General features: G+C 56.3%; 1 protein-coding gene across 2 annotated transcripts in view; it reads right to left on the bottom strand.

Annotated features, from left to right (window-relative positions):
• Positions 1–16,450, bottom strand: part of FBLN2 (fibulin 2) — a 68,542-nt gene that overhangs the window by 12,862 nt on the left and 39,230 nt on the right. The window contains exons 3-9 of one of the 2 annotated variants that reach the window (XM_057706341.1): positions 9,383–9,494; positions 7,909–8,038; positions 5,479–5,659; positions 4,460–4,669; positions 3,766–3,879; positions 3,134–3,235; positions 1,223–1,363 (exon numbers count right to left, since the gene is read on the bottom strand). In XM_057706341.1, the coding sequence (XP_057562324.1) occupies positions 1,223–1,363; positions 3,134–3,235; positions 3,766–3,879; positions 4,460–4,669; positions 5,479–5,659; positions 7,909–8,038; positions 9,383–9,494 (990 nt within the window). The remainder of the gene's footprint in view (positions 1–1,222; positions 1,364–3,133; positions 3,236–3,765; positions 3,880–4,459; positions 4,670–5,478; positions 5,660–7,908; positions 8,039–9,382; positions 9,495–16,450) is intronic. The other variant, XM_057706342.1, reaches the window with a different exon arrangement.

The following is a 16,450-nucleotide window of genomic DNA, read 5'->3' as shown; positions in this document are numbered from 1 at the left end:
GCCGCCCAGCCGCGGACAAGCAGACTCCGGAGGGCGCATGTTGTGCCGACGGCTGGAGGCCGGGGGCAAACATGTCTGCAGCAGCCAGTCGGGCTGCCCAGAGGCAGAGGGTGCGGGAGAGGACGCGTCAGGCGGGGCACGGTCCCCAAGCACAAAGACGACACACGGGGGTCTGGGCACGTGCTGCGCTGTCCCCACCTCCACGCGCTGCTGCAGCTGTTCCTTCCGCCGCGCGTGCCCTGCCCGACCCCCAAGCCCCCGCCACCCTCGGAGACCCGTGCACACGCCACCTCCTCCAGGAAGTGTGTCCAGACGCCGCCAGCCGGGACGGCCTATCCCTTGGCCTGTGTCCCTGCCAGAGCATTTCCCAGTCTGCCCCGAGCTCCTGCTCCCCTGGGTCTATCCCTGTTCGAGTCCACGATGTTTCCTCCGCAATAACATCAGACCCCCAGACATGGGAGAGCGGCAAGTCCTTGCTGCCCACAGAGCATGCCTGGAGCCCCACTCCTGGCCCACACAGGCACCGAGAGGCAGAAGGGCAGACCCGTTGCCGAGCACCAGCCCATCCACGCACGGGCCGAGCCCTGGGTACCAGCCCTGGCCGGGCCTCCGAGCCCCGAGGTTCGAGGTGAGGAAACAGGCTCAGAGAGGAGAGGTGCCGCAGCAAATGAACACCCAGCGGGGGTACCTGCCTCTGAAGGGACCCTGGTCGCATCTAAGGACAATCTCATCGGCTGAGGTCACATCCTCTCTGTGCCCGGGCTCTGGCTACACCACACTCAGGTCACGTAATCACCAAAGGGGGAGCAGTGCCCTCAGCGCCCTGTTCTTACAGATGATAAAACGGAGGCGCGGGAGGACGTTCAAGACCACAGAGACAGTAGGGGTCCTCCTTCACACCCAGGCCCCCCTGCCTCCAGGCCCCACACAGCCCATCCTGCTGCCCACACGTCTCAGTGGCCTCGTTTCGGTGACCAGCCAGGTCCCACCTCAGGGAGAGTTCTGACGCAGGCACGTCCCTGGGGAAAACAGCTTGCCGGTGGCGTCGGTGAAGCAGGACAGGACACCAGGGCACACAGGGTATGACATGGAGCGTGGGGGGACCGTGCTGAGAGCTCACATGCAAAGGGCAGGCCCTTTAGCATGTGGCCGCAGTGGGGCGGGCTTGGCGTGGAGCAGGGCGAGGAGCCGTGGCGGTGCAGCGGGCGGGGCTCTGGCTTACCCACGCACGTCCTGTGCGCGTTGAGGATAAAGCCCTCGGCACAGAGCACTGTGTGGTTGACACAGTAGAAGGATCCCAGGGTGTTCACACAGAACTGTCGCCGGCTACAATCGTGAGCGCCCATAAGGCACTCGTCTTGGTCTAGGGACAGCCGCGGGAGGAAAAACAGAAGGGCCGTTAGAGGGGCGTGGCCTCCAGTGACACGGAGCCTCCGGTGCCAGATGGGGAAACTGAGACCCAGACAGGGCCTCCCAGCCCATCAGTGGTACCTCTGGGCTTTGGGCCCAAATCTGAGTTCGTCCAGTCGAAAGATGTCAGAGCAGGGGCACTAGTAAGGACAGGTGGCAAGGTGAAGCTCAGAGAGGGTGGACAGCCTGCCCGGGGTCACAGAGCGGGTGGGACCAGAGGCGGTTTCCCACCTGTGCTCTGCAGACAGTCCACCTCCACGCGCAGCCAAGGGAGCCACGTTACGGAGGGCGTTGCAAACCTAAGCGCCCAGGGGGCCAAGCTGGGGACATAAACAGGAGAAGGGGCCCAGGGGGCTCTGTGGGCTCTGCGGGGCCTGTGCTCTGTCCAAAGGGAGACCAAGGCTGTGGGCTCCTTGTGGGCAGATGTTACAAAGTTTCACAAAAACCTGAAATTTGGACATTTAAAAAAAATTATTGAGCTGTCATTGTTGGTAACTTGTTTGATTATTTGAAAGAGGGTAGAGCCCAGCAGGACTCCCCTGCAGGGCCGGCTGCACCCACAGAACGCCCCCTGCATCCTCCAGCCCGGACCCCACAGCCTTTACCGCTGGGGCCCTGCAGAGAGAAAGGGAGGCCTGGAGGGACAGGGACACCAGCCCACGGCCCAAAGGAGTCCCAAGCTGGGACCGAGACAGTCCTCACGTCTTCAGTTAAAGGACAGGTGGAGAGGGAGAGCAGAGCCAGAGCCGCCCCGCCATCGGAGAGAAAGGCCTGCCAGTCACTGCCATGCTGTGTGCCCAGGCAAGTCTGCCCTCTCTGGGCAGAAGGATGGTTCTCGTGCACACCACAGCAGTCTCGGGCAAGCGCCTGGAGGTGGGTTTCTGCTTCTGGCAGGGATGTGGGTCTTTCCCCAGACAGACTTAACCCTGTCACCCCTGGGTCCCCACCAGGGTCATGTGTCCTGAACTTGAAGCTGAATTCAAGCATTTCCGAGACCATGTGCACGCTCTCTGCCTGCAGACACGAAGAGGTGCTCAAGGTGTCACGCACTGTGAGAAGCACCCCCGCAGGTGTCGGATCTGATGCCCCCCACTTCACAGGGGGAGGTCCCAGCCCGCAGAGGCCCCACCGGGACAAGACCCAGACGGGGCGGGTCCGCAGGTGAGAAAGGGACGTGCTTTTAGACCCTCTTTGGCCCTTCCGTGAAGGCAGAGAGCCCCCCCTTGGTTTCAGAACACAACTGAGAACGTGCACTCTAGCTGGGGCGGCCCCTCCCCAGCCTTGCTCCTCACGGAGGCCAGCGGGAGGGATGTCCTGCCTCAGGACAGGACAACTGGGCACCCACTGCCCTCTGTCGGCCCCCCCCGTGGCTGGAACGGGGCGAGGCGGTCACAAACCCAGTCAGGCCACTCAGGCGGGGTGACCCTCGAGGATCTCTGGGGCCACATGGAATTCTCAGGATCCCACGGTGCCAGGCTCCCAGGTGACCCTGTTGCACACTCCAGGCCAGTGGCGAGGCCACGGCCAGTCCAGTTGCCCACCTGGGCTACACGCACACCTGTGATGTGGGAGGAGGCAGCCGCTTCGGCCACTCAATTTGTAGCTGGTCGCCACGGCAGCCACACCTGCTCCCTACTCGCTATAGCACAGCAAGGTCTGGCCCTGGACCACCTCCCCGGCGCTGGGCCCACTCAGGTGCGCGGTGGCCGGCGGGGGGACTCACCCTCACAGGACACGCCGTCTGCCATGATGGCGTAGCCAGGGAAGCAGGAGCACATGGCGGTGTCCCCGACGATGCTGCACACCTGCTTGCAGGGCCCGTTGTCTGCAAGGAAACCGCGCCGGCGTCAGAGACCACCTCCGGCTCCGGCCTACAGACAGAGGGGCCGGGAGCTAGGGAGCCCCACGCCTGAGCCTCTCTGCAAGCTCACCCCTTCAATCCGCTCACACAACGGCTGGTGTCTGGGAGCTCCCACCACCCCACACCCCTCCCTCAAATAACAGGATGCCCGTGAGGAGGAGACAGAAAGAAGACAGGGAGGGAGGAGCGGTGGTACGCAGAGAAGGTCCCACGCGTCACTGAATGCAGAACGCAGGCTCCACAACGCTCGGGAGGGCAAGGATCTCACTCTCCATTTCACAGAAACTGAGACCGAAAGCAGCCGATGGGCCATGGTGGGGTCACACACGCCTGCCCCAGGCTACGGCCCCCCCATCCTCACCTCCCGCAGCTCCTCACCCGCCCGCAGACGGCAAGGCCAACTGACCCCCAGAGCAGAAGCAGCCACTGGCGGGACCACCCTGCACACCCCCAGCCCCGGAGGACCCCCGCCTGCCCGCCCGCAGCCAGGTTACCTTTGCAGGTGTTGGGCTGCGGCACCGGCAGAGCAATGGTGTTGGAGGCCGCCTGGGAGGGTTCGGGCCTCAGCGCTGGCTCCTTGGCGGCCTCCGGCTCTGGAGGCTCACCGTCTGTCGCGGGCAGAGCAGACGGGGCGTGGAGGGTTAGAGCCTCAGGCCCTGACAGGCGTCAGGCAGGGCCCTCGGGGGTGGGGGGCAGCTCATTTCACCCACCCCCATCCACCCCCCAGGAGAGGAAACAGGCTCAAGGAGGAACGCACCTCAGGCAAGATCCCTCTCACGGCTAACCGGGGCAGGGAGGGGTGGAGGGGAACGTTTCTAGACTCAAACAAATCTATCCCAAGAAGCTGGCAGAGAGGAAGTCCTCCTGGACCAGGTGCTAAAGCCTGACCACCGCAGGCCCAGTGCTGGGGACGTAGCTTGGGCAGGTGGGGGCCTCTGCGGCCCAGGTCCTGGCCCTGCACTTGAACCCAGGGCGGGGCACTGGGGCTGCCCTGCAGATGGAGCTCCAGGAGGGAGCCCGTTTGGCTGGCCTCACACACCCATCGCTGGGGACCCCTGGTGCCTGCAGGTTCCAATGTGTGGGGCGGCAGGAGGGGAAGACCCCCCACAGGCCCTATCCCAGGAATACCACACGCTGCTGGCAAGATCAGCCCCTGCCCAGCTCCTGCCCAAGTGTCCGGGGCCTCACCTGGGCGGCAGGTACGGCCATCGTCCTGCAGCGAGAAGCCAGGGAAGCAGGCGCAGTGGTAGGAGCCCACAGTGTTGATGCACAGGTGCTGGCATAGCTCCCCGGGGAGAAGCAGGCACTCATCCTGGTCATCGCCGGGCAGGCTGTTGGGCAGCTCAGTCTCTGTGCCCAGCGACAGGGCCTCCCGGCTCGCCACCTCCGCCTCTGAAACTGGGGCAGGGGTCCATGCTCATGATGAGAGCCAGGCTGGCCCCAGCACGTGGCTGAGACCACAGGCCCTCAGGAAATCAGATCAGGTCCTCACCAGAACCTTCTGTGTGCTCACGGAGAGAGCATGATGAAGGAGGGAGGGGTGGGTGGAGGGATGGATGAAGGATGGATGGAGGGATGGGTGGGTGGATGAATGGATGAAGGATGGATGGAGGGAGGGGTGAGTGGATGGATAGGTGGGCGGATGGATGGACAGATGGATGGATGCGTTGATGGATGAAGGATGGATAGATGGATGGAGGGGTGAATGGATGGATGGGTAAATGAATGGATGGGTGGGTGGATGGATAGATGAGTGGGCAGATGGATAGAAGGGTGAGTGGGTGGATGTGTGAATGGACGGATGAGAGGATGGGGGAATGAGTGGTGGAGAGATGGACCAGAGGATGGGAGGGGGATGGGTGAAATGGATGGGTAGATGGAGAGAAAGAAGTATGGACGTGTAGGTAAACAAAGAAATAGGAGGACGGGTGGGTGCAGAGTGGAAGGAGATGGGTGGTAGGTAGCTGGGCAGAGCGGATGGTAAGCAGAAAACTGAATGAGTTCACCATCTCGAAAATAACAGGAGTCCATCACTGGAGGCCACAGTAGTACTCTGTCCAGAGCACAACTACTGCCTCAAACCACAGGCGAAGGTGACCAAGGTCCCCACAGAAGGCCAGAGGGCACCGGGCCTTGCCTGGAAGCCCCAGCAGCTCTCCCCCGTCACCCACCTGGCCCACGTGCCCGGCATGGGGCACAGCACCCACCTCTCTGCGGCACGGCTGCGGGCTCCGGAGGGCGGCGGACCTCGGGCACGATGAGGGGGTCCTCGCCCTCACAGCAGGAGAGCATGACGTGGTTGCAGGGGTAGCCGAGATTGGGGTTGGAGTCACACGACTGGCCCTCGGCCCGCACGCGGAGCCCCAGGCCGCAGCAGTCACAGCATTGCTGGAGAGACACGTGCGGTCACTGCCCCGCCCGGCCCCTCAGGGCCTTCCCCACCTGCCTTCCCCGTGGCCTTCGAGCTGTGGGACTCACTCCGGGCCCCCAGGCTCAGGAGAGGGGCTGATAAATGGGAGGGATTTCACCCTCGTCTTGTTTCTCCTGCCAGGACGTGCTCTCCAAGGGCACAGGTGTCACCTGTCCCCATCTCCTGTGTCTGGCTTAGCTAGTGCAAATTTTTCGCAATAATTCATAAACAGCCTCTTACGAAAAGAACTACAAATTAACCCCCAGCCACACCCATTAACTGTCCCCGTATTTACCAGCAGACTCCAATTCTATTCAGGCTACCTAAAAGACAGCACTTCCCAGGGTCCCTTGAAATTAGAGATAGGAGTCAATGGGTGAAGTTTTCAGGAGAGCTTTTAACTGGCGTTGACTCAACTTGAAAGTACGTGTGTTTTTGCTCTCCCCCTTCCTCCTTTTTGGAACAGATGTGATGGCTGGAGCTCTAGCAGCTACCTTGGGTCATGAAGTGATCTTAAGGATGGAAACGACAAGCTAAAGATGAGCGAACAGAAACACAGAAGCCTGGGTGCCTGAAGATATTACACAGCTTCACCACTGTCCCAGACTGCCTGCCTCCAAAAATAGTCTTTGATTTGTTTAAACTACTGTGGCAGACTGACTGCAATCACAGCCCCAGTCATTCACTCTTCACTGTGTCCACGATCTCTGCAAGACGATACTGCAGTTCCTCCTGTTAAAAGAGAGGGTGCATTTCCCAGCCTCTTGACTGCCTCAGGCCGTGCTTCGGCCGACAGGAGGAGACAGAAGTGACAATGTGCCCGTTCTGAACCCGAGCCTAAAGAGGCCTCGCACACATCTGCTCCCTGTGTTGGAACCCTGCCCAGCCACTGCCGCACAAGCCCAGGCCAGCCTGCTGGAGGTTCAGACCACATGGAGCAGAGAAACGCGGTCCCAGCTTTGGCCATCCTGGATCCAGCGCCAGCAGGGCCATTAGCTGGTGGCAGGCAAGGTCAACAAAACTGCCCTGACTCATGAGCTGAGCCGGTCATAAGCCACTAGGTTTGGGACGGTTTGTCACACAGCAGTCGCTCACTGATACTCCAGGCCGCATCTCCCAATGGTGAACACATTCACTTAGTGAAGACCTACCTCGTACCTAATAAGCAGTCTGCATTACCTCTGATCCTCACAACCGCCCTGAAAGACATGGACTGTTCTCCCCAGTTTATAAACGGAGAAGCTGAGGCTCAGAAAAGAGGACTGGTCCAGGGTCAAACGTATCAACACAAATGGAATTCTAAACTCACCCATCACCAAGGTCCTTTCCCGAATATCAGCTGTTTTTAGGAAAAACTGACCCCAATGAGACAAAATTCAAAGTCAAAATCCTCTGTGAGATGGTGCCCTCCTCCAGAGGTCCCTCGACAGTCATCCAGGCTTGTGGTTTCTTCAGCTCCGTCCCCTTCTCTCCCCCAAACACAATGCCCTTTTATGATACTTCCTGAAACTGTTCCAAGTGTGCCCTTGTCCTGTAGTGCACAGCCAGCCAGCTGCTGGTCCCCAATGCCCACTTTCCCTCCTTCCCGATTTGCAGTGGACACATGACCCCTCCTGAATAAACACGACATCTCCCAGCCTTCCTTGCAGCTAGGCGGCCGCAGACTAAGATCCAGCCAATGTGATGTAAGTGGACGTACTGTCTGTTCCCAAGAGTGGGGCTTTCTTATTTCTTACACCCACGTTCACAGCAGCAATATTCAGAGTAGCCAAGAGGCAGAAGCAACCCAAGTGCCCATCGATGGATGATGGATAAACAAAATGTGGTCCCTCCATACAACAGAGTATTACTCAGCCTTGAATGGAAGGGAGTTCTTACACCCGCGACAACATGGGTGGACCCTGGGGACATTACCCTCAGTGAAATGCCAGTCACAAAAAGCCAGAAAAGAAAAAGCAAGCCCCGTGAGGGCAGGGATTTTTGTGTTACTCATTTCTGCATTCTTAATGCCTAAAACAGGGCCAGCACACACGGGTGTTCAATCAATATTTCCCGAGTGAGCTGCTTCGCATGGTAACTAGGGATGCTGTCTATGCAGATGAAGAGCTCCGTGGCCCCAGGCGTGAGCGTCCTCTCCCCGCTCCAGAGGAGCCCCACAGGGGGGCCCGCCCCCTCGGCCCTCAAGGACCTCCAGGCTCAGGCCACAAACGCCCCAGGGCAGGCTTGCCTTGTACAGGGAGACGCCACAGGTGTCGTCGTCCTCGTCCCCGCAGGTCTGGCCCTCCTTGGCCCCCACGACGCCGGCCATGCAGCTCTTCTCCTTCAAGTAGGACACGCAGCAGTGCTTCTGGGCCGTCCTGCAACAGAGGCGCGTCTCAGCCCCACCAAGCGCCCCATCCTCCCAGGGACCCCACCAGGAGGGTCTGCAGGCCGTGTGTCACACCAGAGGCTGCGGCTCAGGGAAGGGAAGCCCCTGCGAGGTCCACAGCGGGCGGGGGCCCTGCAGGCGCCAGGGCATCAGCAAGGCCAGCACACCCCCCCGCAAGTGACATGGGTTGTGTTCTCAGCGTAACCAAGACGACTCAGGCCCGTGCCCCACTGGATCCCACAGCGCTCTACGCTCTGTGTCCCCGACCAGTGAGGGAGGAGGTCAGTACTCCAAGCCTCCCACAGGGCTGAGAAGGAAACAGAGACCCAATCTCAGGAAGGGCTGGGCGTGCGGCCTGCAGGAGAGTGGCCTTCAGCGTCCCTGGTCATGCCTCCAAAAGCTGCAGGGCTGCCCTGTGCAGAGACAGCAGACAACCCAGTGCACAAAACAGGGGGATGAAAAAGGTGGGGGGGTTCAGTCCCGCGTGAGGAAGGGGCTCAGCCTCACTTGAGGAAGAGCCCAGCAAGGGCCACCAGTGATGGGACTGGCTGGCTACGAAGCAGCGGGTTTCCCGTCATGAGAGCGACACAAGCACGCACTGGACCACGCAGTTCAAGCCTCCTGAATGCCGCCTGCTCTAACTCCTAGGCAGCCCGAAGCACTGGCGTGACCCAAGGGAAAGGAAAGGGACAGGCTAGACTGTAAATGTTTCTAATGGAGGCATGGTGGAAAACAGGAAACGTGGGGTCTAATCCTGGCCAAGCTCCCAATGAGCTGTGCACTTTTGCGTGAATCACATCACCTCTCTGAACCCTATCGGGAAAGAGCGGTAGGCTGGGCAAGACGGCGTCCCCGGGATAAAGAAGGGGCAGATGGCCGAGCCTGGCACAGGGAGGGCGTGGGTGTAAACACTTCCTCCTCTGAGGACACTCGTCAGAAGAAGCGACCGCACAGGCAGCCAAGGACGGAGAGGCCACCCTTCCGGAGACCCCAGGGTAGCAAAGTTGGGAAAGAAAGGCAGCTGACAGCCCGGCTCAAGGCTGAGGAGAGGAAATTCGAGTGGGCTGAGCATGGCAGCGGGTTGATCCCAGGTGACAGCGGTCCTGTCACACCTGCTCCCATGTGGGCTCCTCTGACCGTGCTCACCAGGCCAGCGACAAGTCTGCACGGTGAGTTCACTCTCAGGGCCGGTCTCGGGCTCCCAACACCCAGAGAGAGCCTGGCAGCCACACCCAGCCGCCCGAGAGCACCCGGACACAGGTGAAGCGGTGGTCCCGAGACTGTGGGGCCCGGGAGCGAGGACACGGGGTCGTGGAGCAGGCACCCGACCTACCTGCACACGTCACCCTCGGCGCCGCTTTCGGGGATGTCCAGGCACTCGTCGTTGTCGATGGCCCACTGCTGCCCGGCCGCACAGCACGTGTCAATCAGGTCCTTCGTGGACACTGTGGGTGGCAACACGGGCAGAGTCACCACCTGGAGGAGGTGCACGGTCCCCAAGCATCTGGGTCCAGCAGGTGTGGTGGATGCGGCCGGTGCCGGGCCAGATCCCCGTCCATCGCTGGGCAGGAGCCCACTCATCCGCTGCCCGTGCCTGCTGCCGCCAGCGGCTCGCAAGAGAAGCCTTCTCTGCAGAGAAGCCTTCTCTGCAGAGCTGCCTGGGATGGGAAGTCCACCCAAGGGGAGGAGGCTGGGAGGAGGATGGCCGATCACTCACTAGTGGGGGTTCAAGGGCCCAGCCCCGTCTCAAAGGGGACAGTCTTGTGCGGCCACTCCTGCTCCAGAGCGCCCCGTGGGACCAGGAGTGCCACCAGCTCCTTCCTTGCCCCTCCCTGGGCAGCGTCTCCAAATGAACCATCACGTGTACAGGAAGCCCCAACTCAGACTCTGCTGCTAAGGGGCCAGATGAGACACCAAACAGGGCAAGACACAAGAAACAGCAACAGCATCAAGGAAAGCTCCTGGGGAAAAAATCTGTGACTGGGGAGAGCAGGAGGAGTCAGGGTTGGGAGAATGTCTTAAAACGCAAAGGCACATGGGACTCCCCTGGTGGCGCAGTGGTGAAGAATCCACCTGCCAATGCAGGGGACACAGGTTCCATCCCTCGTCTGAGAAGATCCCACATGCCGTGGAGCAACGAAGCCCGTGCACCCCAGTTACTGAGCCTGTGCTCTGGAGCCCACAAGTCACAACTACTGAGCTCACGTGCCACAACTACTGAAGCCCACAGGACTAGAGCCCGTGCTCTGCAACAAGAGAAGCCACTGCACCGAGAACCTGTGCACCGCAACGAAGAGTAGCCCCTGCTCGCCACAACTAGGGAAAGCTCACGTGCAGCAACAAAGACCCAACACAGCCAATAAATAAATAAGTAAATAAATTTAAAAACAAAACAAAAACTCAAAGGCACAGACCACAGGTTAACAAGGAATGAATTTTCCTACCTCAGAATTGAAATTCTCTGTCTAACAAAGAACTCTCTGGAGAAATATAACAGACAGTTGACAGGTTACGTGATGTTTTGGGAATGTTCTAAAACTGACAAAGAATTGCTATGGAGAAATACAGTAACCTTCTGAAAATTAACCTGAAAAAAAACAACCCCAAAGTAAAATATCTATGAAACTGGAAACATGAGAGTGAGGAATGCCAGGCACAGGTGGGAGCGCCCGTGCCCTGGGGGTGGGAGTGGTGACCGGAGCAGCCAGTCTGGGGGGAGACCTGGCACCTCTTTCACAGTTAAACACAGGCCTCGTCCAGGACCCAGTGGTTCTGCTCCTGGGTACGTACCACAGGGAAGTCATCACCTGGACCCACGTGCAACCAGTACAAGGGCGCTCACTTTGGTGTCATTTACGGAAGCAGGTCGGAGGGAGCCTGGGTGTTCGTCACCGCAGGAGTACGAACAGAGTGCAGGGATGTCCTCCACGGAGGACTCCGCGCTGTCAGGAACAGCAGATGAGATCTACACACAACATGAAGTGGACGTGTACACACAGCAACACGGAGCAGCACAGGACAGAACGCTTGAGGGAGAACAGGAAAAACCAAGTGAGACCCATCACACAAACTGAAAAGATGGCACACAAAATTACAGGACACATTTTGCATGAACACATCAAAACAAAACAAAACACCCCTCAGAGACTGACGAGAACTGTTGCCTAGGGTGAGGTGAAGGGACGGCGATGGGGAAAGGGGATAAAAGGGAATTTCCATAAATAAAACAAGACAGAGTCTTGCTAAGATGATAAGGTATAAGGAACCAGGAAATGAGGACCATAATTCATGCAACCATTTGCCTCTGAGGTCTGAAAATAAACAACATTCAAAGGTAAAGCCCATCTCGGACACCTATGTACGTGCTGAGGAATAACTGTGAACCTGGGTGCACATCTTAGTGCTACCATGTATAGCCATTTCTCCTCCCTACACGCTCAGTGTCCTGCCCTCTTATGAGGACCTACGGCTCCACAGCTGCTGAAGCCTACAAGGCCCTCTAACTGTGCTTGAGCAGGTCACACAACCCAGCAGGGCTAAGGAAGAAACACACAGAGAGCTGTCAGCAGCCTGCAAGACCCCAGGAAGAGAGACCACTCACTAGCAACCGCCTGCTTCATTGGCTCGGTGGGCACTTCAATCACTGAGCTTTCCTGAGTTTCAATTTCCCTCCTGAAAATAGGGGAAACCAGGTTCAGTGTCACCCTGAAGGCTCTTCTGAGGCACCTAAAGGAATGAAAAAAATTCTTGATAACCACTGTCTACCAGAAACAAGTGACAAACGTTACAAGCAGCGGTGAAACATTAGACACAGGCTCCCTGAGGTCAGAAACACGACAAAAGTGCCCACCAACACTACGGCTGAGCAATGCCTGAGGGATGCTCGCAGACCAACACAGCAGGAAAAACAGAGGCAGGAGAAATATCAGCAAAGAGATGACAGTCATTGTTTGCAGATGGTACCGTTTCATCTTTCTAGACAATCCAAAGGAATCGATATTAACACAGTACTTAATACCTATTATTATTATTATTGTTATTATTAATCATATGGTGGCCAAAGCCAGAATCAACATATACAAATTAGTGGCTTTCCTATACACCAGCAACAATTAAAGAGAAAAGGTAAGAGAAAACAATCCCACTCAAAAAAGAAACCTGGAAATAAACCTATAGTGAACACACTAAATCTATGCAAAGAAAAACAATTGTCTAATAGATATAACAGTATACTTAGATAGAAATATATACCATGTGTTTAGAAGGGAAGATTCAATACTTTAAAGATGTCAATTTTCCTCTATTAAATCTACAACTTCAGTGGAATCCCAGAGTCCCAAAATAACTCGTCATGAAATCTGTCAAGTTGATTCTAAAATTCATACCAAATAGGAAATGTCTAAGAATACCCAAGATAAAATTTCTGAAAAGAAGGAGCATACTTTAAAGTTTTAATAATTAAAAAGACAAGGAGATCAACAGAACAGAATACAATTCAGAAACAGAATTTTGTGCGCATGGGAATTCAGCACGTGATGCAGGTGGCATACACACTCAGTGGGGAGAGGACTGAATACCTGATGCTGGGATCTACTGCACACCGCACCCAAAAATAAAGCCCAAATCTACAAAGGCAGCATTAGAAGAAAACCTAAGAAAAGAAGTTTAGGATAAAGAGAGACTTCTTCAGAAATAAAATCCACTGAAGAATTAAATTGGATTGTTATCTCACACCATACACAAAAATCAACTCATGGGTGGCACAGTGGTTAAGAGTCCACCCACCAATGCAGGGGACACGGGTTCGAGACCTGCTCCGGGAAGATCCCACATGCCACAGAGCAACCAAACCCGTGCGCCACAACTACTGAGCCTGTGCTCTAGAGCCCGTGAACCATAGCTACTGAGCCCACGCACCACAATTACTGAAGCCTGCACGCCAAGAGCCCGTGCTCTGCAACAAGAGAAGCCACTGCAATGAGAAGCCCACACATTGCAACAAAGAGCAGCCCCTGCTCGCCACAACTAGAAAAAGCCCACGCACAGCAATGAAGACCCAATGCAGCCAATAAATAAAATAAAATAAATTGTTTTAAATATATTTAAATTTTTTTTTAAAAAATCAACTCAAAATGATTTATTGAAACAATACAACTCCTAGAAGAAATCATCGGGGAAAAGATCCTTAACTTTGGTCCCCGCAACAAATTCTGGTAATGACACCGAAAGCACAAGCAACAAAAGCAAAAATCAACAGGTGGGACCACATCAAACGAAAAAGCTTCTGTACAGCAAAAGAAATAAGATGAAAAGACAATCTACAAAAAGGGAGAAAATATCTGCAAACCAGGTATCTGATAAGGAGGCTAACATACAAAACATGTAAGGAACTCATACAACTCAACAGCAAAAATAAAAAACTATTTAAAAATGTGCAAAGGACCGAAACAGACATTTTCCCAAAGACATAAAAATGACCAACAGGGATGTGAAAAGTGGCTCAACATCACTAGTCACCCGAGAAAGGTAAATCAAAACCACAGTGAGCTACCATCTCACACCCGTTAGGACGGCTGTTATCAAAAAGACAAGAGACAGTAGTGTTGGTGAAGGTGCAGAGAAAAAGGAACCCGCGGGCACTGTGGAGGGGGATGTAAATTGGTGCAGCCACTATGGAAGACATTACGGAGGCACCTCAAAAAATTAAAAATAGAGCTGCCGTATGATCTAGCAATCCCACTCCTGGGTATTCATCTGAAGAACATGAAAACGCTAACTCAAAAAGATATTGGCATCCCCACGTTCATCGAACTAGTCACAATAGCCAAGACACGGACACAGCCTGAGTGTCTATTGATGGAAGACTGGATGAGGAAAACGTGGGGTACGTGTACACACACACACACACACACACACACACACACACACACACACACACGGGAATATTATTCAGCCATAAAAAGGAAGGAAGTCTTGCCATCTGCAGCAACATGGAGGAACCTTGAGGGCATTACACTAAGCGAAATAAGTCAGACACTGACAAATTCTGTGATGCCACTTATACTGGAATCTAAAAAAGCCAGACTCCTAGAAACAGAGTAGAATGGTTGCCAAGAGGGAGGAGTGGTTGCAGGAATGGAGAGATGTTGGTCGAAGGGCACCAACTTCCACTTATCCGAGGAGTACGTCCCGGGATCTGATGCGCAGCATGGTGCCTGCGGTTAGCAGCGTTGTGCCACACGCTGGACGGTTCCCAGGAGAGCAGGCCTTACATGTTCCCACCACAAACAAGAACAGCAAAACTGGTAGCCGTGTGAGGTGTTAACTTACTGTGATAATCACTCCACTGTATACACGTATATCAAAGCATCACACCGTACACCTTAAACGTACACAATACTGTATGTCAGCTACATCTCAATAAAGCTGGGGGGGAAAAGAATAAAATCCACCAGCAAAAAGGAAAACCTTAATACAACCTACTAGAGAAAAGGGTAAAAGACAGCCCCAGTCTTAGCACATTACTCACTTTCCAATCTCCGCACAGCATTTGTCACTGTGGGAAACCCTCTTGTTTACCCGTGACCTTACTCGTTCACTTGCCTGTTTCTTCCGTTACAATGTCGCGGTCGTACTGGAGTCTCTGTGGCTCCTGAGAGTGACACCACCATTCCACGCTTAATCCTCTCTCATTACACTCCAGGCACGTGGGAGTCTCGCCTTGCTTGAATACCTCTGGTGATGGGGAGCTCACTCCACCCAGGAAGCTCATCCCTTGCTGCATAGCTCAGCTCACAGCGTCCTTTCTTTCACTGGACTGAACTCTTTCTCCCTAAGTCTTCTCCAAGATCGCGCCAAGGAGATTAGCGGATTGCAACAGACCCCTGGGTCTCCGCCAGCTGACACGAGACGGGTGCCCTTTTGGGGTAACAGGAGGGCCTGGAATGCGCTGGGTGCTAGCCACGAGCCAGGCCTGAGTCCAGGCACTTTCATCCCAGCAGACAGCACGGTGAGGCCTGTCACGAGGCTCCCTCTGCTCAGCCGGGGAATGGAAGTCCCCGGCCTCCACCGCCCCTCGTCCTGCCCCCACTCTGGCCTCAGCTTCCCCACGTCCGAGCACGGGCGGCTTGACTAGCAGCCGCTCTGGGGGCCCTCTCTGAGAGGAGGCTCCCTTCCTGCCCCTCCTGAGCAGACGCAGGTTTCAGCTGCACTTGGCGGGCTTCCGTCCGTTCTCTCCCGGCCCTTCCCACCCTAGCTTCCCCCTTTTCAGACAAAGGAACTCAGGGGCATGACGCCTTATGCTGGGGGCGGGGGGCACCCACGTGGAGCAGAAGGGGGAATCCGCACGGGGGCCGAGCGTGGCGCGGCCCGGTACCATCCAGGCGTGGGCGGCAGGGCCGGGCGAGGCCCACAAGGTGTGTACCCTGGCTCCTCAGGCAGAGGCCCACCCCTCCGAGGCCCCAGTCTCTGTCTCTCTTGGGTTCTTTTTAAGGTCCTGGGCACCAATCCCTCAGTCTCAGTCCCAGGGCCTCTCCTCCTCCCCATCCACACCCAGGCCTGGCTGACCTCACCTGGACACCCTACTGCACACACACAGCTGGCTAAGCGACCACCACTGGGCATCCCCCAGGCACGCCCACGGCCAGAATCTGTTCAGCAGCTGATTTTCCCAGACCACCTCTCCCCACCTCTTCCCTGTGCCAACCTCAGGACCGTCCAGGGCCCGTTCCTCCCTCCAAACCTCCCTCCTCCCACCCATCACCTGCAGGACCACCTCCAAAGTCACCCCTATCAGCCACCTCACCCCCACTCTGCTACCACCTCTCGGGCCCGAAAGGCCCCCCGCTCCTCCGTGTCCTCCTCCGGTCCATCTTCCAGATGGCATCAGAATGACCATTCACTGGACTTCCCTGGTGGCACAGTGGTTAAGAATCCACCTGCCAATGCAGGGGACACAGGTTTGATCCCTGGGCCAGGAAGATCCCACACGCCGTGGAGCAACGAAGCCCGTGCGCCACAACAACGGAGCCTGTGCTCTAGAGCCTGCGAGCCACAACTACTGAGCCCATGTGCCACAACGACTGAAGGCCACACACCTAGAGCCCGTGCTCCACAACAAGAGAAGCCACTGCAATGAGAAGCCCACGCACAGCAACAAAGAGTAGCCCCCACTCGCCACAACTAGAGAAAGCCTGCACACAGCAACGAAGACCCAACACAGTCAATAAATTAATTCATTAAAAAAAATGAACGACCATTCACAAGTATAAATCAGATTGTGTCTCTCCTCAGCCTACAGCACCCTGGAATCCCCACTTTCTTTACCAAGACCTACCTGGTGTGGCCCTGCGACCTCCCCACCGTGTCTCCTTTCTCGGACCTTTCTCACTCACTCTCTCTA

Source organism: Hippopotamus amphibius, chromosome 13, assembly GCF_030028045.1.
Source record: "Hippopotamus amphibius kiboko isolate mHipAmp2 chromosome 13, mHipAmp2.hap2, whole genome shotgun sequence".
NCBI classification, from domain to species: domain Eukaryota; kingdom Metazoa; phylum Chordata; class Mammalia; order Artiodactyla; family Hippopotamidae; genus Hippopotamus; species Hippopotamus amphibius.
Note: the sequence above shows the minus strand (reverse complement) of the source record. Positions and strands in the feature narration are given on the sequence as shown.